The sequence below is a fragment of the Carettochelys insculpta genome, chromosome 9 (assembly GCF_033958435.1).
Source record: "Carettochelys insculpta isolate YL-2023 chromosome 9, ASM3395843v1, whole genome shotgun sequence".
NCBI classification, from domain to species: domain Eukaryota; kingdom Metazoa; phylum Chordata; order Testudines; family Carettochelyidae; genus Carettochelys; species Carettochelys insculpta.
In genome coordinates this window covers 29,238,462-29,261,168 of record NC_134145.1, presented here as the reverse complement: position 1 = coordinate 29,261,168, position 22,707 = coordinate 29,238,462, and the positions used below count along the sequence as shown (strand labels likewise).

Sequence of the window (22,707 nt, the reverse complement as noted above, 5' to 3'; positions counted from 1 at the left end):
ATGCACTAGAGCCAGGAAACTGACCACTGGTGGTACGCTTGTCGGTTTCCCGACTCCCCTAAGTTGCAGGCAGCCTGGAGCCATGTGTCAGCTCACCACCACTCAAAGTTGCTTTAACCTGAGATGCATGCACTTGAGTTGTGTGTATCTTGGGGTTCTACTGTGTTGGATTAGTTTATCTGCATCATAATTCTTTATCCTCTTTATAGGATGCTTGATGACTTTAGCTTGTAGTTGAAGGATATCTAAATCCTGCATGCCAAAAATGGCCTTGTCTGGCTATCTGTGTTTAAATATTGATTCTGTGTATTGTGCTGTAATTACTGGGTTTCACAGATTTGTCAGTATGTAGAATGTTCACATGGCTTGAGCCCTGCAGTGTCTCTTGTATGCCTGCTTTGAACTTCTAGCTGTTAGATATTGTTGTTAATCTAAAATGTTCTTGCTATTTTAGGAGATGGCTAGGTAGGAGATTTTACCAACAATTGGACTAAATACTTCACTGCTGAATCAGTTGCTCAGGGACCTTGGCTGTTTTTGTTGCTATGGGAGATTGGAAAACTATTACAGTGCCAGCACTGTCATCAGGTAACTATTGTAGTTAGAAGATAAAATTGAGAACAATTTTAATGTAAGGGGTCACTAGTGGTACACTATTTAACAGGCAGTTAAATAGGTATAATGAAGTTTACTTAATAAAATATCTGGCTTCTTAAAGCAGAAATGTCAAATAATATAATATGCCTATACTACAGTTTATACTGGAGAAGGTAGTTTTGCAGAATTGTTACCATTAAAAATTACTTCACTTTATATGAAATAATTCAAAACATTAAAGCTTCTTCTGGTCAGTGAATGTGTCACATTGCTGTAATTTTCCTCTTGTGTTCATGTTTCTTTTGTCCTGTGTTTTGATTAACAGTGCGTTAAGGGCAAGAATATTTTGTGTGTGTAGGATAGTGAGGGAGTCGGTTAAATGTACAATAAAATTAATATGTAACAATCCTCAGTACAAATCTTGAGCATGTATGAGAAATGGTAATCCAGGTAAGCAAATTTATGGGTAATTAGAATGATTTTTGTGAGAATTTATTTGGGAGAGCAGAAGACATTTTTCATGAGAAGTGTGTTTTTTTTAAAATCTTGTGAATGCTTAACATTTTGGTAGAAAGTCACAGTCCTAGTATTTTGTTTACAGTATTTTTTTCCAAACTGTTAGTGATTCTAAATGTTACTTCTAAATTTCCTAAACAATCCTAACAGAGAGGGACCGTGCTAGTCTATATACTATCAAAATTAAAAAGCAGTCAAGTAGCACTTTAAAAACTAACAAAATAATTTATGAGGTGAGCTTTCGTGGGACAGACCCACTTCTTCAGACCATGGACATACCAGAAGAGACTCAATATTTAAGGCACAGAGAACCAAAAACAGTAATCAAAGTTGACAAATCAGAAAAAAAATGATCAAAAATAATAAAATAAACAAATAAATAATAAAATTGATCATTTTTTTTCTGATTTTGTCAACTTTGATTACTGTTTTTGGTTCTCTGTGCCTTAAATATTGAGTCTCTTCTGGTATGTCCATGGTCTGAAGAAGTGGGTCTGTCCCACGAAAGCTCACCTCATAAATTATTTTGTTAGTTTTTAAAGTGCTACTTGACTGCTTTTTTTTGTTCTAAACAATCCTGTTTTAGTCTTTTGAATTGATTTGAACAATTAATCCTAACTTGCTTCATCATATTTTGAATTGTAGCTAGCCAAACTGCTTTGCTGAATACCTCAGAAAAAAAGATGTCTCCCTCAAGCTTAAACATGCAACAAGTGCTACACTCACCACTGCCTTTGTGCAAAAGTCCTCACAGCTTTTTCAGTGCCTTCTGCACAGATGAGAATGTTGAACAGAGTATCTCATATCTTGACAGGGTAAGCCACTTTCTCAAGGAGGGTTGTTGAACACAACTATTAGTCAGTGCTGGAAATGAGTATTCTCTCAGATTAGAGAGTTTATTCCCATGGAGTAGGCTTTTCTTTGGTTACTAATTGAAAGTTAAAGGGCTTTTTTTTTTTTTTCCCAAAAATGAATGTGTTCAAGTATATTGTCTGAAAATTTGTCAAGGATAGAAAGAAAATGGTTCAATTACTACTTTTTCTGTCCCTTACTAGGAGTTGACAACATTAGGTTTCCCTTCCCTTTATTCCGAGTGCAACGATAAAGAATTAAATGTTACATCAATCATAAATTGTATGAATGAACTGCTTGTGCTCCAACGCAAGAACCTCCGAGCTCAGGAAGAGGTGGAAATTCAGCATCTGAAATTGGGTAGTGATATGGACCACCTGCAGAACTGTTATGCTAAAGTAAAGGTAGATAATCAGTTCTCTCTAACATCACAACGCATTGTCGCACTTTCAGTTTTAAAATGTTAATAAAGATTATTTAGCTGATTTATCAAGACTTAGTTGTCCTACAAGGTTTTTTTCTGAGTTTTTTTTTAACTAATTAAAAAATTATTAATTGTAATGAAAAATGAGTGGAAGAAATAGCTTTCCAGTGATGATATGTATATTCTTTGTGAAATTTTTAGTGACCATCTGTTTCTGAGAGCTCTTTATTAGAGTGGAGTCTGGATAATTCCTTATAGAAGTGAAGACCTTGAAAGATTTGGCAGGTTTATCTTTTTGTGGGTTTTGCTAGATTTTTTTCATACCTAGAAAATAAATGTTTATACTTGGGGTAACCAAGCATAGCAAGCTTATCCGTATGTACTTCTAACATGCCTTATGTTGATTCCAAAGGTCCATCTCCAAAATCTATCGTATATCTCATTCTCCATATCTGTTCAATTCGTGGCTTCCTTGAGAGGCCCGAGGACAGCTGTCCTGGCACAGTGTCTATTCAAAAGCAGTCAATAACACTTTTGGGTATTAGCTTGAATTAGACCAAATTGGTAGGAGAGGCTCCATAATCTGTTACAGTCCAGCCTCACCAAAAATGTTAGGCTAAACTGTAAATGACATTTATTGCTAATGACTTAGATGGCATGAACTGAATGAAGAAATTGTATTTGAAAGTAGGCATACATGTGTTCTAAGCAGATTCTGAGTTGTGGCTCCTCTCTAAAATAAGCTTCTTTTCTATAGTAATGTTTTAGCAAAGCCATTGTTGCTTTCAGTGCCTAACTTAGCCTATTAGTTTTACTTTGCAAAAAAGATTGGCTTCCCCAGCCAGTTTTGGGAGGTTACAGTTTGAATCAGGATGACATTTCTCCAAACTCAAGCAGATATCAGTTCTGTCCTGAGAAGTCTATAATCTATATGGAAACAATGCTAGTGTATAACATCAAATTGCTGTTTTACAACTGCACACCTGACTTTTAAAATATTTAACGTATTTATTAACTCTCAGAAAAATCAGTCAAACTACTTCCCCCACATACCGGTGTGTTTAAGGAAAGAAACTCTTTCTTCCACAATGCTTTTGTGTTGAAGCAGCTCTAATTTGCACTCTGTGTAACTTTTGTTTATACCTCCCTACCCCTTCCAAAACTGGTATGATGTTGTGATCCATCGCTACAGAGGTGGTATTGTGCGGTATATTATCTATTGGTGAGCTACTCCTACATGTGTTTATTACTTCTGCATATTGCTTCATTCATAGCCTTTGGGGTATGCAAAGACAAGAGCCCTGTGAACCCTGCTGTTCCATGGCTGTGAACTTTATTGCAGAGCTCATGTCTAACTTCAGTGCGGGTTTTTTTTTTTTTTAGAGCATGAAAGTAATTTCTTCTGCTTTTATGGTCAGGAAGAAACTCTTCAGACTGTGAACATGTAGCGATAGCTGCTTGAATGTTCACTGAAACAATATGTGTAGAGAAGGTAAGTTTGTAAATTTTAATAGACATTGGTTTTGGGGCCATTTTTAGGAGCAGCTGGAAGCTTCTAGAAGGGAAATAATGGGACTTCAAGAAAGAGACAGACAACAGCAATGTAAGAACAGAAATCTGCACCAGTTACTTAAAAATGAAAAAGACGAGGTGAGTCCTTTACATCTGTCCCAATCACGCAAACAAGTTTGGCAGTGGCTACACCATCCTTCCCTTTCAGAAGCAGCATGTAAATTACAGCCATTCGAAAATGCAAATGAGGTGCGGATGTGAATATTCAGCACCTCATTTGCACAATGATGCTCACCCCGCTTGTCAAAAGTGCTTATTTCAAACTAAAAATAGCCATAATGTCCAGGGTTCAAAAAGGAAATTTTGTGAAAGCACTTTTCTTTACTTTTGTTTTTTTGGGTGGCGGGGAAAGAAGGGTGCTTTTGAAATTGAGCCTCAGCTACATGGCTATTTTTTTTGTTCGAAATAAGCACTTGTGGTGGGCTGGGTGGCTGCTATGATGCAAATGAGGCGGTGAATGTTCATATCAGTGCCTCATTTGCATTTTCAAGCAGCCCTGATTTACACGCCCATTCCAAAAGGGCGGGATAGTATAGCCACAGCCTTTGACTAAGCTTACAGAAAACCCTAGGTTTTAATAACGTTTTACTTAAGAGTACATAAAGTCAGGCTTGCATAAAGACAAAGGTTAGGAGATTTTGTGTAGGGCTACTGAAGTGTGGTGTACAAACTACTAGTAAGATGCAATGCATGTGCAACTGGGTCAACAGTTTTTCAAATGATAAAAATGGCGGTGGTCTCATTGCATAAGTACACTCGTACTGGATTTTTTTAACGTATCGGGCTGAGAAATGTCAGCTAAAGTTGCCTGAGGTTAGGTTCTGAGACCTAGTTATTTGCCAAAGCCTTTCTACTAATATAAAATAAAAACCAAAGTAACACCTCCAGACATGTATAAGAGAAAAAAGCAACCATGTAGCCAAAACTTTGAACCTGGAAATGTGGCTAGAATCAATCCACTGGTAAGATTCCTGTAAACAATACATCACTTAGAAAAACTTTTATGATGGTTAGGAAAACCCTGAGCAAAAGTTCTATGTGCACATGCATGTGAATATAATGTATTGTTGTTTGGACTGCCATACTGCCTAGGAGCACTAGTGATGGACCAGAGTATTTACACAATTAGCTTTTCTGTAATGCCTATCCCAGGGTTATCCATATGCAATTGGTATCCTGATAGTCAGCTAAAAAAGGTTGGATGTACGCTGAAAGTTAGTAGGCCTTAAAATTAATATTTTATATAAATGTTTATGCTGAGCTTTTCTTTTTGCTTTTATATTTAAAGGAATGTATGTGCATTAACTTAAATGAACATTTTATGGGGCTTACCTTTTTAGGTACAAAAATTACAAAATATTGTTGCAAGTCGTGCTACTCAGTACAATCATGATATGAAGAGAAAAGAAAGAGAGTACAACAAGCTAAAAGAGCGCTTACATCAATTAGTTATGAATAAAAAGGATAAAAAAATAGGTAAGTTGATTTATAAAGTTTTCTCCATTTAGAGTGCATGTTCAAGATATTTATGTATTTTACCCTTTAGTATTAACAGTATGCCAAATACCTTACTTAGAATGCACTTTGGTAACCAAAATAATAGATCACAAGACAGAATTGCATAAAATAAGTAGCATTTAGTTAACTTAACTGTTTGTAGACATAACGGAAACTTTGATCTTATACTTTTGCCAATGTAGGAGTGCCCTTGTTTTGGTAGGTACAAACCAAAGAGGGCCATTTGGCTTCCTCTTGAGAAAATGATCAATTCCCAGACTGAAACATTTTCCCCTTATAAGTTTACCTTTGCTAGTACCACTTTAGATCTGATGATGTTAGAAACAACTCTGAGTGCTTACGTAGAAAGGATTGTAAGGAGCACTTAAAACTCCTATATTTGATTGATCAGTTACAACCTGGTTTAATCAAAACTTCTCAACCACCTGGATGTCTGGAATTGTAATAATGTTAGGGTAGGTCTACACAGCAAAGTTAATTTGAAATAACTATCATAGCATCTACACAACACAACTGCTATTTTGAAATAAGCCAACCACTATTTTGAAATTATTTCAAAATTGGTAGACATCATTGCATAAGTAATAAGGCAGGGAATGGAGGCTATTTTGAAATAAGCAATAGTGCATCCAATAGCTCTGTTGCAAAATAGGGTCTATGTGTGTAGATGCTGTATTTTGAAATATCTGAGTGCTATTTCAAAACACGTTTTCTGTGTAGCTGCACTATTTCTGGAATGGCCTGTTTCGCAATAGGGCTGCTGTATAAACATAACTTTAGTGAAGGCAGGAGATTCTAGAGAAGAAAAAAACTAGTGGAGGCGCAGCTGGAGGAAGGGGAAGGGAGAAGCAACTCTGTCACCTCATTGCAGCTTTTATTAAAAAATCTAAGGGTGCTGTGCCACTTGTTAATAAGACATAAAACATGTACAGTAAGGGCTCAGAGTACGCGACCCCGCTCTTACGCAACTGACCCTGATTCCTATAGTAAACCCTGTAGTGCAATTTCCACTTGCGCTTAACTCGCTCCCCGCACCCTGGCTCAACCCCACTGGCTCTGCACAGCCCGGGCTCAGCCCCGCCCCCAGCTTCTGCTCACCCCCACCCCTGCCTCTGGCTCAACACCCCTCAAGTGTGACTCCCACTCAAGCTCCCTGATCCCTGTTCAACACCCCCTGCCAGCTCACTGGCAGCACATGCGGCTCTGGCTCACCACCCCTCCTGTGTGGCTCTGGTTCACCCTCTGCCCCAGTTTAAACCCCCCACGTGTGGCTCCAGTTCCAACCCCTCACATGTGACCCCGTTTCCATCCTCCTGCCCCAGTTTAAATCCTCAGTGCACAGCTCTGGTTCAACCCCCTCAGTCCCCCATGCGCAGCCCCAGTTCAACCCCCATGTCATCTCACCGCCTGCTCCTGGCTGTGGCTCCAGCTCAAAATCCTGCCGTGGCCCGGCTCACCGCCAGTGCGCAGCTCTGGCTCACCTGCCACTCCTTGCACATGGCTCCGGTTCACCCTCTACTCTACTCCCGCCCCCCACGCGCACAGCTCCAAATCAAACCCTCCCCCCCCCACCCCGCACTGTCTCACCACCCGCTCTGGCTCTGGCTTTGGCTGTGGCTCCCGCCGCATCCTGGCTCACCACTGGAGAAGGGTTCTGACTCAACACCCCTCAAACAGATCCAGCTTAACTCCACCCCTGTCCCCCTGCAGCCTTATCCCACCCCCAACCTCCCATGGGCCCAACCCACTGCCAGGCTTAACCTCCCTCAGCTGCCCCCCCACCCCAGGACTTACCTTTTTGCTGCTTCCCTGGCTGCAGAACATGTGTTCTGCTGGGGAAAAAGCCGGACCGCCACTTACGTGATGTCCGAGTTATGGGAGGGTGCGTGGAACAGAACCCTCGTGTACTCTGAGACCTTACTGTAACGCTCATTATGCTGCTCTGTCACAGATTGTCAGTGTTTCTTCCAAGACAGATGTCTTTAGCATATGGTTGCAAAATTCCCTTGCATAGCATAGTTTATGCGGTGCATTGGGTATAAGACATTAGTATTGCAAATATATTTTTTGTGAGCACGTGGAAGTGAGGGCAGTGAAGTTTCTCAAACTACATGTTTTGAGAGAGACAGCATCATCTTAGAAACTCTACAGTGTTCTTCATTTATTAATTTCAGATGTTATTTATAAACTGGCCATCAAAATTTTCCTTCTTCCTTCCATTATCTCCATTTCCTATTTTTGTACTTGGGAGAGTTGGTTGCATGTGAGTCCAAAGATTCATCTTTGTATTCAGTCCTATAAGGCCTCTTTACGGTACTTCAATGAAAAAGCAAATATAGAGTTACCTAACTATTTAGATACACTTTTGGAATTTTACTTCATTTTGAAATGTTTTTAATGTCCCTTCTCCTTTGTAGCTATGGATGTTCTAAATTACGTAGGGAGAGTTGATGGAAAGAGAGGTGCTTGGAGAACTGGTAAAACAGAAGCCAGGTAAGTTGAAAGCTGTATAAAAATATATGCTAATGAAAGTGTATTTTGTAATTATTTATTCTAAGGGTTTTCCTTTCAGGAATGAAGAAGAAATGTACAAAGTTTTGTTAGGTAGCTATGAACAACGCCAAAAACAGCTTCTAGTGGAAAATGCTGAGCTGAAGAAAGTTCTTCAGCAAATGAAGAAAGAGATGATTTCACTTCTCCCACCACAGAAACAGAAGCCAAAGGAAAGAGCTGAAGATGGCATTGGGCCTGTAAGTGTGTTAATTTCCATTTTTTATAGAGAACAAGTACCATGCACAGTTATTGGCTCGTACAACGTTACCTTAGCTGCTTAAAACTTGCTACCTGGAGTGGTTCCTGTGTCTCATGAGGAGCCCACTGTGCAAGTGGGCTGAAGTCCAAATCCTGTATTTTATTCATGTTGATATTTGGGTATGGAAAATGATGTTAGGTGCTGATTTTCAGTGCCCTGATGTGATTAGATAACCTCTTAAGGTGCTCATGTTGGGGAAAAATAATCTCATTTCCAGTGTGTACTGTACTATCTAGAAAAATGTGGTAAGTAGGGTAGGCTGTAAATTGGACAGGCCAATGTTTCTGCTACAGATCTGTAGTTGCTATCGGGAAAACTTTTGTGTCAAAGTAGAATGATTTGTAGTTCTGCTAGAAATTCCCTTTCATTGGGGCCATCGTGCATTGCTTTATTGCCTGTTGATATTGTGGGAGAAGTGGGCATGAAAACTGTAATCATAAAGGAATCATTTAAATGTGCTGTAGAATCAGAATCATTATGGATGAGATGTCTAACTGGGTTGCTTCTTGATATTTGGGGGATTCAGTACAGTAAACCCTCAAAATGCACGATTTTGAGTTTGTGTTTAACTTGCATTAACACAAGTTAAAAGCAACTGAAAATCCTGCTCTCCAACCTCCCCCCAGCTCCACTCGCCACCCGCGCACGGCTCTGTTTCACCCTCCCCGACCCCCGTGCTTGGCTCTGTCTCCAGCTCACCACCCCTTACATGTGGTTCTGGCTCAGCACCCCCCAGTCCCTGGCCCTTGTTCGAACCCCACACTGGCTCACCAGCCCCGCTCAGCCCCTCATGGTCCTGCTCGCCATCTGAGCACAGCTCCAGCTCACCACCCCTGTGTGGGGCTCTAGCTCAAACCCCCGGTGCCCCAGTTCAACCACCCCCTGACCCTCCTGCAGTGCTAACCCACCCCGGGCTTAATCTCCCCTGCCCCCCTCCCATTGCCCCAACCCACCGCCAGGCGTAAGCCTCCCCAACTCACCCCCAGCCCCAGGACTTACCTTTCCAAAGGAGCTCCGGGTGTTCCTGCAGCTTCCCCAGCTGCAGAACGTGCATTCTGCATTACTCAAGGAACTACTATAATTTTAGGCATTTTACTGTAGTGCAGACATTACTTTGGGGTTGGTGTTCTTGCCCCAGGGAATGTGTAACTTCTGTTAACTTCACTGATGATTACTCATCTATCCTGCAGCAGGCAAAACAGACCCACAGTGCGTTTAGCGCTCTAATTAGTATGTCAGATGTCTGATTCCTTCTTTAGGAAAGAATCTTACTGTAGATTGAAATTCCATCTTATTATGTAGTGCTGCAACTCAGAATTGTGGAACTGTTCCACTGCTAAGGCTCTGTTTGTACAAAGGCTGCAAGTTGCTCTTTGCTTTGCTTGTGTCCATTCCCTTGTGGATGTGTGTGCTCACCATATGCGCTGGTGCTGGAAGTTTTGCCCTCAGTGGTATCCACAGGGGCTTGGCTGTGCCTCCCTCCCTCCATTCCAATGGTGGTGCTGGAATGCTGCCTTTGGTTTAGCACAGAAGGGGCAGCCTATGGCCCATGGGCCACATCTGGCCCATAGAACCTTCAGTTTGGACCCTGAGCTCCTGCTGGAGAGTGGGGTTAGCTCAAGTCCCAGGGAGCATGGTGAGCAGAGATAGCTAGTCCCCAGGCCCTTCCTTCTGTTTCTGCTACCCCCGAACTCCTGCAGCAGCTGGCTCCATCACCACATTTGTCACAGGAAAGGAGTGGTGAGTAGGCGAGGTTGGCTGAGGGAGGGAGGTCTCAGGGCAGTCAGAGGGTAAGGGGCAGGGAAGCTGTGGATAATAGTTAACCATTCTTAATAGCTTCATATACTTCAGTGATATATAATCCCCCAAGGGACTTAGTTCAGGCATTGCTCCCTAAGCATCAAGGCATGTGATCTCTGTAAGAAGCCCTTGCCAATCAGCAATCCACATTTAACATGTGTAACTGTCTGGCTGAGTCTCACATTCTTAGTGACTCATTTGCAAGGGATTCAAGCTCTGGGCTAAGAACTGAAGAGACATTAGATTGCACACACTCCTCATGGAGTCAGCGCTGGCACATTTATCCTTGTACCTCAGCATCAACAAGAATCCCAGCATTGAATCCTTCTTATCACTGATAAGCATGCCTAGTATGAGCCAAAAGGCATAGGAAATATGTGAGAAGAGCGCACTCCCTAGGCACTTTTAAGGGCCAGGATAAAGAAGTGGAGCCTAGACCAACTTGGGTTGTCTCACTATCTCCAGAGTCCAGTCAGATGGCTGAACCAAGTCTACCCATGACCTGCCGTACTCCAAGGAGTGATTAAAGGCTGTGGTACCTCACAGTGCCCTGGGAAGAGAAGCAGAAGGGCCCCTTCCTTCTACTCATTTTCAGGGGAAAGCCACACCCCTATGGCAACATATCCTCATCCTACCTCATTTTTCAGGGTCATGCCAACTACATCCAGAGCCACACCCTGGATCACAAGTATCAGAGAGGTAGCCGTGTTAGTCTGTAACTTCAAGAACAACTAGAAGTCCTGTGGCACCTTATAGACTAACATATTATGGAGCATAAGCTTTTGTGGGCAAAGACCCGCTTCATCAGATGCATGAGTGGGGGGGTGGGGGTGGTTTCATATATCTCTTTAAATACCCTTCTGAAACCACACCCCCCAACTCATGCATCTGATGAAGCGGGTCTTTGCCCATGAAAGCTTATGCTGCAGAATATGTGTTAGTCTATAAGGTGCCACTGGACTTCTTGTTGTTACCCTGGATCACAGACTCACAATTCGTTTGCAAGCTCCTGGCACAGAGCACCGGACTCCAGGCACCGATCCCTGGGATCCTGCCACTGGTCAGCAGGCCTGTGGGACTAAGCTTCAGAGGAACCCCAGCAACGATCACCTGGCAGGCGCTGCTCTCCAGTTCCCAAGTGCTTCTTGCCAGAGGCTCCTTAGGACTCCTATGTTGGATGTATCAGACCTTGGGATGCAAAAGAAAAGTGGGACAAGAGAATTCTGGCTCCACCTCATTGTTCCATTGTACCTCACCACTTCTTCTCACTCGTCTTGCCTTTGCCTCCATTGGTGCTCTGTGGATAACAGAGGCAGGGCCAGTTACTTGCTGTCTGCAGGATATTTCTCTGCCTCTGTCTAAATGAATAATCCTCACATATAAGACTATGTTTCCAGGCAGATTTGGAAACATGGCTCCTTAGAACCTTCAATCTCTAGTGCAGGAAGGGGCACGTGGATTTGTGTCATTTTTACCTTGCTGGCTGATATGCATTTTGCAGATTTGGGGACATGGGCAACTATGAAGTCATGTAGAAAGCTGGCTCTCCAGACCCGCTGAAATCCATGTGTTTAAAGAGGCAGACTCCCTGCTAGGTCCAAACTGGGCAAATGCACTTCAATGGAAGTTCTCAGAATTTGTTGTCCCTTATACGTTAATAGAGCGCATAGAAAAAATATAGAAGACTGTTTGAGTAGACTCTTGTTTTTGCTTTTACAGGTGCTATCAGACATGGAGGAAGATGCTGTGGAATTAAATAAAGAAAATATGTGGGAACTTTCTTGTGAAACTGTGCGAGAGCAGCTTACAAACAGCATTAGAAAACAATGGAGAATGCTGAAAAACCATGTTGAAAAACTGGATAACCAAGGTGGGAGTCGTCATAAGCCTGTAGCCTGCATAAACATGATGTCTGTGGCAAGTCCATTTCCACAGTGTTATTGTTATGTCAAATGGGTCAGAGTATAACAATATCAAGAGTTTTTAAAAGACTGTTTAAAAAACAGTAACACAGTAGGTTGCCTCAAGTGCCATGCAACAGAAATAGGAACACAAACGATTTAATTACAGGAGGGCGGAAAGGCTCTCATGGTGCAACACTGTTATTCCTGATTGAGGGGGCACGTGCATTCCACCCCCACGCCCCATTTTCGAGTACACTCATCTCTCGTTAAACAAGCACTTCACTAATGAGTACTCGCTTAAATGAGAGACACATTTACTTACCTTAGTTCACTCTTGAGTGAACTCCCCCCGCTAATACAAGGCTAATCCCCTCCCCACACGTCCAGCCTGCCCTAGTCTGACCCCCTGCGGCAGAGACTTTGACCTAAGCCTGATGTTATAAAAATGGTTAACATTTCAGTGACTTTAAGTGAAATTTTTGACCTTTCCACTCAGCTACCTCTAATAAAATTTTGAGGGTGGGTCGCAGGAATTTTTTTCCCCTTATTTGGATGTTGTACCATTGTATGCAAAGCCCCTGACCTTCCTTGGCCATAATAATGCTATTGCAATGCTAAATGCATGAGATGCGTATTTAAGGCTTTGTACAAGTCCAGCTTTGTTCTCATATTGAAGTCACTCACTTGTCATACTCCATTTTATTATTAAAATATTTAAATTTTCATTAAAGAGGCATATATGTCGTAAGCTTCCATACCCCCCCTGAAATGGAAAGTGCCATACATGGTTATCTGCTATTTCCATGGAAAACTGGGATGGAAGCTGCAGAAGCTGTTTTGGGGAAACCATATTAGTGGACAATAGGGTGTCTGCTTATGGGGGAGATCCCTGGAATTCCCCTGGCTGGGGAGCTAGGGGCACACAGCTTCTTGCGGTGCAGTTTCTGCCCGCTGTGGGAGCTGCAGGGCTGGAGGGAGAGGAATGATTTTGATTTGCACTTCACTCGCGTTAATGTGAGTTAAGTACAAATGGAAATTGCTCTTCTCAAGGGTTTACTGTACTAATCTCTCTGTTTCCCACTATACCATGTGGAGTTTATTTTAAGTGGGCTTTTCCCTCATTCTTACTATATGGTTTTGACAGATCTGTTGGCCTTCAAAGCAGATCACTTGTCCTTCAAATAGGGGTCCAAAGAGACCATCCTTGAACCTAGAAGTTGTAAAATAGTGCCACTAAATTGTGCCTTACCTATCTTTCCCTGTCATAAAATGATCCACTGAATTTATATTTTATATCAGGTTGATTATTTCTAGATCCAGTATTGTATATCTCTGTTAGAATTTATTCAGAATTTCCTATTGTTATGCAGCCATATCCAGGATCTTTCAAATTCCAAGGTTGGAGAGATGCATATTAAAACACCCTTTAATTTTAGTAAACTTTTAAAAATTCTTAAATTAGTATATTCATTGAAGACCTAGTCAGTGGCTACCTCTTTCACTTAAGAAAAGATCTTTTTGTTTCGATTTTAGTGTCACGTGCACATTCAGGAGCTTTGAATGACAGTGATGTAATTTCAAGAGAGGACCATGAACTGGCAACTGAAAAGCTAGAATTAGAAATTCAGCAGTGCAGAGAAATGATCAAAACTCAGCAACAGCTATTACAGGTTGGAATATTTTTGATTTTTTTTCCTTTTTTTTTTTTTTTTTTAAACTCTGCTTACTACTGTTCCTCCCTTTTTGGGTAGGAATTGTAGCATCACTCAAATGATGTTCCCTTTTATTTGGGGGGTTCCTGCTTTTCATAGTGTTGGAGGCGAGAGTAGAGATGGAGGGGATGTGACTCTGAGCTTGGAAAACAGTATTTTGTTGTTAAGTTAGGAAGAAGTAGAAACTGCAGCAGGCAAATGCAATTTAGCAACTTATTTAAAAAGCTAATTGTCTTCCATGTAGTACATTTCTACTGGCATGTAAACCTAGGTCTGGAGAAACGCATTATAAGTAGGGTTGTCAATTAAATGTAGCTAACTCATGCTATTAACTCCAAAAACTTAATGGTGGTTAAAAACATTAATTGCCATTTTAATCACACAGTTATAACAGTCGAATGCGAATTGAAATTTATTAAATATTTTTGGATGTTTTTCTACATTTTCAAATATATTGACTGGTTACAACATAGACTACGAAGTGTACTGTACTGACTTTATGTAATTTTTCAAAAGAAATATTCGCACTGTAAAAAACAAATAAGCAAAAGTAATTGCATTTCTCAGTTTGCCTTATACAAGTACTATAGTGCTTTTTTGTCTTTTTCAAAAAAATTTTTTTTGTGAAAATGCGATTTACAAACGTGGCTTTTTTTTTTGGTTACATAATTGCACTTACAAATAAACATTGTAAAACTTCAGTGCCTCCAAGTTCATTCAGTCCTACTTGCTCAGACAACTGCTGAGACAAACAAGTTTGTTTGCATTTATGGAACGTAATGTAACCTGGTATAGCAAGGTATTTACATGTCAGACGCTAAACATTTGTAGGCCTCTTTATGCTTTAGGTACCATTCCAGAGTACACACTTCCAAGCTGGTGACTGAACTCCTTCGGGTAGAATTGTATGGCTTCTGCTCCATTTTTTACCCTGCATTCTGCCATATGTTTCATGTTAATATAACAGTTGCAGATGATGATGATGTTCCTTTTTAAGAACACTTTCACTGTAAAAATGTAAAGAAGGTACCGCTGTGAGATTTCTAAAGATAGACACAGCACACCATGGGCCAAGTGCTGCATCTGAAGTGCCTTCCCAAATCTGAGTGTGATGAGGTGTGGGGCTTGCTTTCAGACATCTTAAGAGCAAGACTCTAAACTAGTGGAAGCGAGCAAGTGGACCAAGTGCAACCAAGTGGAAACTACAGAACCTGAATCACCAAATAGGAGAATCATTGGTCTGTTGGTGGCATCTGACTGAGATGATAAACATAAAGATTGCATTGGTCCAGACCGTTTTGGATCATTATCAAGCAGAATGCTCATCAGCATGGATGCATGTCTTCTGAAATGGGGGTTGGAGTGTGAAGAAGCATATGAAGCGTTCTGGCATGTAAAATATCTTGCAACTCTGGCTTTCAGATGACTGTGAACAAGAAACATTTGGCATTATCTCCAACAAGTTTGTTTACATTTGCAGGTCTGAACAATTGGTTGAACAAGAAATAGGACTGAGTGCACTTGCAGACACTAAAGCTTTACATTGTTTTATTTTTGAATGCAGTTTTTTGTATCTATTTCTACATTTGTTAGTTCAAATGTAATGGTAAAGATATGAGGGAACTGACAAATATAACGCGGGGGTTTATTTTATAGTGCAATATTTGTAATCAAAAATATAAGTTGAGCACTGTACATTTTGTATTGTGTTGTAATAGAAATCAATATATTTAATAATGTAGAAAACATCCAGAAGTGTTTGTTTAAATGGTATTTTATTATTGTTTAACAGCACAATTACTTGCCCGCTTAATAACAATTAATTTTAAATAGCTTGACAGCCCTAATTTTAAGTTTGAATAGAGATTTTCAAATAACATTTCTGACTTTTCTTCCTTATATCTGCAGCAGCAACTTATGTCTCCATGTGATGATGATACCTCTGTGTTACTACAGGACTGTTATTTGTTGGAAGAAAGAGAGCGGCTCCAGGAAGAATGGAAACTATTTAGAGAACAAAAAAAGAATTTTGAGAGAGAGCGAAGAAGTTTCACAGAAGCTGCTATTAGATTAGGACTTGAGGTATTCAAAATGGAGAGTGGTTTTTGTAGGTCTTTGATCTTTAATACTGGATATTAGCAAGTCTTGCAGCTTTAGTAAGCGAGAAAAACCAAGCCAATGTTGAAAGTTTGCATTTGTATGTATTGTTATCCCTTTGCCATTGTCGTCCTAGCAGAATATCCCTGCCTCTTCCTGTGTCTTGCAAAGTGGTGTTTCTCAACTTTTTTTTTTTATAAAGTAGTCTTTTTTTTTCCCTTTTTTAAAAAAAAAAAAAGGAGGGGGGAGGGGGAAGAAAAGTAAGTACCTCCAGACTGCTCTCACATACTTGTAAGGTTATGTGTACCACTTGCTGAGAAACGTGGTCCTAAGGTAATCTGAGGTGTTAAAACAAGTGCCCATTCAACCTTTCCAGATTACTATACCCTTTTTCAGGTGTCAGGTTTGCTTTGCATACCGCCATGTTACATCTCACTTAAAAACTACTTACTTACAAAAACATGCAAAAATATCACAGAAGACTACTACTCAAAACTTGCTGACTTACTGGCACCTTATTAAATAAATGAATTGGGATAGAAGTAGGGAACTTACATTTCAGCATCAGTCATATGAAGCAGTAAAAACAAGTCAGTGTCTGAATGAACTTTTAGATAGTACTGACTTTACTGGTGTTTTTTTATGTAGCCTACTGTAAAACTAGGCAAATATCTAGATGAGTTAATGGACCCCTTAGATGTGTGCCCCCCCGCCCCCAGGATACATGTACGCCTGGTTGAGAAACACTGTTGGAAACCACATGATGCAGGGCCAATGACAATATGATGTATTCCTCTTATTACCATATGTGGATAACTACTTTTTGCATACAGACATTGGCAACCACAGTTGCTTGACACAGAATAAATAATTTTCTTTTTCTTTTTATAAGCTTTCAGTATCTGCACAGTGCTTTTGAAGAATATGATTACTTATTTAGGTATCTAAATAGAGACTTAGGAACATAACTTTAAAAAGGTATTATTATTGTACGCTTTGGCCTTTGACTTTATTTATAGGTGCAAACATAGCACTGATTTACATTGTATCAGTATCTTTCAGTTCCAGTAAGACTTTATAAACTTCTCTATATTTTCACTTTACTGAGAAAAATATTTGCAATAATGTTGAGACTACATAGGGTGCACTCTTTAAACTGTATCAGAGGCATATTTCGTAGTTCAGCCAGAAGTGGCTAAGCCTATAGTCCGGCTTGTAACATAACTGTAATTGCTGATTTATCAGTTTTACTGCTTCTCCTCTTATACTTTTCCGCACTTGATCTCTGTAGATGTTTGTGGAAAATTTGTAGCAGTCCTTCAGCCTAGAGTTGGGGTTTGTTTTGTCTTTTGAATGTGGGAGGAAGAAATTTTGAACAAAGAGAACATTTTGCTTCTTTGATACCACCTGTTTGTCTGATCTCTTAAGAGGTACAGGAGCTGTCTCCTTCCCAGCTGGTTGTCATCTGGATTCTTGAGAACTGCTTGATACTGACATCACTTTTTCCTTCCCTGTTCACAGAGCCATGGGAAAGGAATCCTGTTGTTCTTCTCTCTCAGATTGGGGTAGGGTAGTTAGGATTAGGGGTGTTAATGGTTAACTGGTAAGCCTCATCTTAAACTAAAGAGGCTTACTGGCTATGGTTAACTGGTAGGGCAGGAAAAGCACCTGCCCGTGACGGGCAGGTGGTTGCTCCAGCCCCATGTGGCCCGGCTAGAGCAGTTCCCGTCCACAGCTGCAGAAGTGGAGGGTGTGGGGGGAGGCCATTCCAGCTCGGCTGGGCTGAATCAGCCCCCCTGCCTTGAATAGGGGCTGCCCTGGCTGGGGTGAAGTACCCCCACCCACGGCATGCTGGGGATTGGGGCTGCTGTGCCCAGCTGGAGTGCCCTGCTTGTGCTATGGGCAGAGTAGCTCCAGCCTGGCAGAAGCAGCCTTGGTCCCTGGCATGCCTCCCCCTTTTAATTGGTTAACTGGTTAAACCTACCAGTTAACCAAGTAAACAGGATTTTACACCTGTCATCAGAACTAATTTCCAACTCTTTTCTCCCTTCCCAGAAGGCTCGTAGAGTTGTGGGGAGATGCACTTGTATAGTAGGAAGGTAAATGGTGTTTACACACTTCTCACTGGGGAATGTAGAGTTCAGTTCAGGTTACTTACCAATTTATTTATTTTATCTTTATGGCACTTAGCAGTAGCCTTGTCTGGCAGCTGCACTGAAGGTAGGTTTAGCATCTGATGGACATTTCCTCCCCAAAAGCTCTAAAGGTGAGGAGCCCTTGAAAGAACCTTCATAGCACATCCTTATGAGCCAAAAAAGGGGTGCAGTTTGCAAACACACTTGACAGCTCATCCTTCCAGGTTCTCTGAGTTAAAGGTCTGTGTTAAACAGCCTGGTTTTTCAATAGATGAATAAATTTCACTTTATGATGTTACGTGCAAAGCAGAATAAACTAGTATAAACCTACCTCTTTCTGTACAGGATAGAACTTAAAAACAAGAAGAAGTCCTGTGGCATCTTATAGACAGTTTTTTTTTTTTTTTTTTTGGAGCATAAGCCCACTTCATCAGATGCATTGGGGTGGAGATTCCACAGGCAGGTCTAATTATACAGGTTCATGAAAAGGAAGGCCAGAGCTGACAAGGTCAATTCAGTTAGGGAGGATGTGGCCCTCTTCCAGCAGCTGATCTGAAGGTGTGAACACCAAGAGAGGAGAAACTGCTTTTGTAATTGGCCAGAATATAACTTGGCATTTCTCTGCAGAGAAAGGCATTTGAAGAAGATAGAGGAGCTTGGCTGAAGCAACAGTTTTTGAGCATGACTTCTGATCATAAGAACTCTGAACATGTGAAGACTCAAAGTCCCTTCTCAGGAAGCAAGTATTTCACTCACTTTTTTGTAAATTTCATAAAGCTCCTCTTTTATAATGTGTTTTGTTTTTCTTTGTCAGCTAGAAGATACATGTACAAAGAAATTGAGACATCCTATTTTAAAGAGAGTTCATGATATCATCTAAAAATGTTACAAATCTATATAAAAGTAGGGGTTTCTAGGCTGTCTTGGTAGCTCAGCTAGAAAAGGAATCCTGAGGATCCAGTCATTATAACCTGATTTAAGGAGGGTTAATATTTTGTACTTGTATAGTCTGGGTTGTTGGATAGTCACCAGTTGAACCAATCAGAAGATAAGGTTCTTGTCCTGGAATTCAGTTGCACAGAATTTACAAAGGACCCTTGGTAGTCTGACCAGAGGTGCACACTGAAACAGAATAGTTTAAAACTCGATTACAATATATTGGAGTAGAAATCCAAGTAACAGTTCGAATAGTAAAATAAATCAGGGTTACAGATGCAGTATTAGGTCATGTCTACACTACAGCATAAAGTCGATTTTAAGGCACTTAGCTCGATTTTTTTTTTTTTTTTTTTTTTTTTTTTTTTTTTTTTACAATGTGATTGTCTTCACTGCAAATACCATTAAGAAGAATTTAATGAGCACTAAGGTTGACATTCTTGCACTAATGATCTGATGTGGCATAATTCTAAATTTGGATTTAAAAGGTCGGATTAATGCCAGTGGGGAAACAGTGTTACTTTAAATCAACTTTTTATTGGCCTCTAGAGGTATCCCATGGGTATCCCACAATGCCCCACAGGTGTACGTTGTGTCCACTTTCACCTCCCCTGCTCTCCAGGTGTGCAGGAAGTAGGAAATAAGAAGCCAGGCATTTTAAATTCATTTCTTTATGATCAGCTTGGCAGTTGCATCTAGCCATGAAAGAGAGCCCCAGGATGGAGCCATCAGGAGAGTCAGGTTCTCAGTTCAGCTGGTGGACTAGCCCACGCCACATGGCGGCTTGGCTGTTGGGACCAGGCAGCGGCACATCAGACAGCAGGGCTACGTGTCCTGACCTGTGTGGGGTGAAGGATTCTTCCCTGAACAGGATGTAGCAGAAGAGGCCAAGAAACTTCTTTTCTGCTCCTCACGTTTGTGTGGGACATCCCAGCTCCCTCCAGGTGCCATGCAGTCAGGGGTCTAGTCCCCACCGCACCTTGTGGCTAGCTCCCTTCCCTCCCCTTGGCGCTGTGTGTCTGGTGGGCTAGTCCCTGCCCCACCACACCACTTGGTGGCTGGGCTGTGGGCGTCATGCTTGTAAGAGAGGCTGAGAAATTTCTTTTCTGCGCTTCACATTTGTACAGGGCAGCCCTCTCCCCCACAGGCACCATGAGGCTGGCAGGGGAGCCTCCAGCCCACCACACCATGTGGCCCCAGCCCCACTGCCCCACGTGCCGGCGGTAAAGTATGGACCAGGTTTCCAGACAGCAGCATGCCCTGGCCTGCATGGGATGAAGGCAATCTGTGCTGCACATTTTATGGGGGCTCGCCAAGCACAGGGGGAGGGCGGCTCCCTCCACAGGAAAGATTGTTGGGGGTCGTGCTTGGTGTGCTTCTGTACTGATTTTTAACATTTTAGTTCAGTACATTCAATAATAAATGTGCATATTTACTATTGTTGGGAGAAAATAGGTGTTGTGGAAGAATTTCTCCCCTTAGATACTTTCGTAACTACAGGGTTTTTTAATAACTTACTCGTATGTCTTGCAGGTTCTGAGCCGGACAATCAGTTAACAAACTTCAGGTCTCGGCAAAAGAAGCTTCATTGTTTGTCTAGCATAGCAACATCAGAGGATCTTTGCCAGACAATTCAGCATATCCCACACAACAGGTATCTGAAATTATATCACTGCTCATTACTTGTATAGTTTTGTGTGAACTGCTCTTCTGAAGTAATAGTGATTGGAGAACTGGACCATAGCTTGGGGAAGATCTAAACTATACACTGTGACAAGACTTACAGTAGAATATTATTTATTGTAATTGTTATGCAATTTTCAACTACTTTCAAAACAATTTTTGACTTACATTTATAAAGGGGACTGTTAGTTACCCTGTAACTTTCTCTTTCCAGCAATTCGAGTGCTGTACTGTCTACTGAAAAAAGCAAGCCAAAGCAATAGAAGGAATCAACAAAGAAGAAACTGAATAATGCATCAAGACCTCAGTCACAGTTGATTGCTAAATCTTGTGTTCTCTGTTATATGGCTAAACTGCCTTAGATTTTCTAGGGTTGTCAGCTGTCTGTGTCCATAAACTTTTCTTTATAGGGTTAAACAGGGTGTTGAGTTTGAGCCTCCTTTTGAGTGAGCTAAGAGATTATCTGAATTGCAGTGTGTGGGTGTGACCTTTAATTTTTTAAACAATTACTTGTCCCTTCTTTGTCTGCAACTTTTGAAAGATTTCTTTTTAAAATAAATTAAAAAAGGTGTGGATATTCTAGTAACAGAAGCTCAGATTCTGTGAATAAGGGAATGTATGAGGTTTTTTTGGTTGTTAAAACACTGGAAGCTTAGTTTTTTCATCGCGGGCAAAGGTAGCACTTTTAGCAATTGTTTAATTATTGTAAATGTAAATTTATATCAAGTGTAGCTAGCATTTTGTCTCAACTTGAATGTATAGTATACTGTAGATTTTTAACAGAATAGTTTATATATTTATTAAGTCACGTGACTTGAAAGTACCTCTTTCATAGCTTTCCAATGATTAAAGTGCAAGAACTTTGTATGTTTGTAAATAGACAACATAAATGATTCTGATAAGATGCCATGAAATGGAACATATGCATCTGTAATCATAGTATTTTTCATGCCAGTTGAAACTGTTTTTATATTGATATTCTGTTTACAGATGTGTTAGGACTATAATTGTTTCAGTCAAGAATCAAATTCTTTGAAACATAACAGGACAATAAATGTGAAAAGTATATTCTAAGAAATGTAGTCCCATATTTATGTGCATTCAGCTCTTGCAGTACAGCATAATCTTTTTGTATTAAACAGTTGTAAACAGTCATCATCCTACAACATCTGCATGATGTATTTTTGCTTTTTAATGGACTTGAAGTTATTTTTGCCTTGATTTAAGAAAACCCATTATGATCATCGCTCCATGAAGTGGCCATTCATAAGGGAGAGGTCTGAGTGACAGGGTAGGTAGAAATAAAAATAAATATTTGGAGGGGGAAGAGAGGGTGGAAGAATAGAAATGACAGAAAAAAGGGATAGGACTCAACTTGACAGGCTGCAACATATCAACAGCAAAACGGTTGGTGTTTTCTGTAATTGGTTTTTGTTTCATGACCTCTTTTCCCTATCAGGAGCTTCCAAAGCTTTTCTATATTAAGGTATTTTATTTAGGTATATGGCATAAATATTGCTACAAAACCACAACTGTCATAACAGAAAAAATGTTTTCTGGGTTAACTGTGATTTCTGAAGGGACAAATTGAGGCAGTTGAGGTCAGCTATTGGGTAGGCATATTACCATTCCTTTCTGGTACATGAGTTCAGAGCATTAAGATATTAATTGCACTTAGTCTTTTATGCATAAACAGTAAAATATGTTGCTTTTGGCCCTGTGTTACAGCATCTTATGGGTACAACCAGCATCTAATGAAATAAGTCTATAGACATTCTGTGAAGGTACTGCTGCTTTTTGGAGGCTTCCTTTTTTGTTTCAAGGAAGTCTTGGACTCTGGAATAGCAACCCTTAATTCTCATTTGGCATATTTTTTTCTTTGGGCATTGGTCTCTGAAATTTTATTCATTTTGTTTTTCTCTAAAATGTGCCTAATCTTTGCTGCAAGAACAATTAATATATTTCAACACTGAATTTTCTTTTATCTGTCAAAATCCTTGCACGCGCAAGCCAGTATGAGTGTAACTCCTCTTCTGTCACTGTCATTTGTATCTCTGCATGCAATGGGCTGCCCAGTCCCTTGAGGGAGCACCTGAGGAAAAAGGCCTCTCTGACTAAGGGCAGGGACATTAACTCCAGCATTAAGAGC

At 40.7% G+C, this 22,707-nt stretch overlaps 1 protein-coding gene across 5 annotated transcripts in view; it reads left to right on the top strand.

Annotated features, from left to right (window-relative positions):
- SSX2IP (SSX family member 2 interacting protein) overlaps positions 1-21,717 on the top strand; it is a 38,861-nt gene extending 17,144 nt beyond the window's left edge. For 2 of the 5 annotated variants that reach the window (XM_075002498.1, XM_075002499.1), the window contains exons 3-15: positions 455-588; positions 1,759-1,928; positions 2,169-2,369; positions 3,929-4,039; positions 5,302-5,437; positions 7,897-7,972; positions 8,052-8,229; positions 11,811-11,961; positions 13,529-13,665; positions 15,616-15,789; positions 18,567-18,678; positions 20,409-20,529; positions 20,773-21,716. In XM_075002498.1, the coding sequence (XP_074858599.1) occupies positions 546-588; positions 1,759-1,928; positions 2,169-2,369; positions 3,929-4,039; positions 5,302-5,437; positions 7,897-7,972; positions 8,052-8,229; positions 11,811-11,961; positions 13,529-13,665; positions 15,616-15,789; positions 18,567-18,678; positions 20,409-20,529; positions 20,773-20,821 (1,659 nt within the window). In that variant the 5' untranslated portion in view covers positions 455-545 and the 3' untranslated portion in view covers positions 20,822-21,716. Of the gene's footprint in view, positions 1-454; positions 589-1,758; positions 1,929-2,168; positions 2,370-3,928; positions 4,040-5,301; positions 5,438-7,896; positions 7,973-8,051; positions 8,230-11,810; positions 11,962-13,528; positions 13,666-15,615; positions 15,790-18,566; positions 18,679-20,408; positions 20,530-20,772 lie in introns of all 5 variants that reach the window. The other 3 variants (XM_075002501.1, XM_075002500.1, XM_075002502.1) reach the window with 3 other exon arrangements.
- The last annotated feature ends 990 nt before the right edge of the window (positions 21,718-22,707 follow it).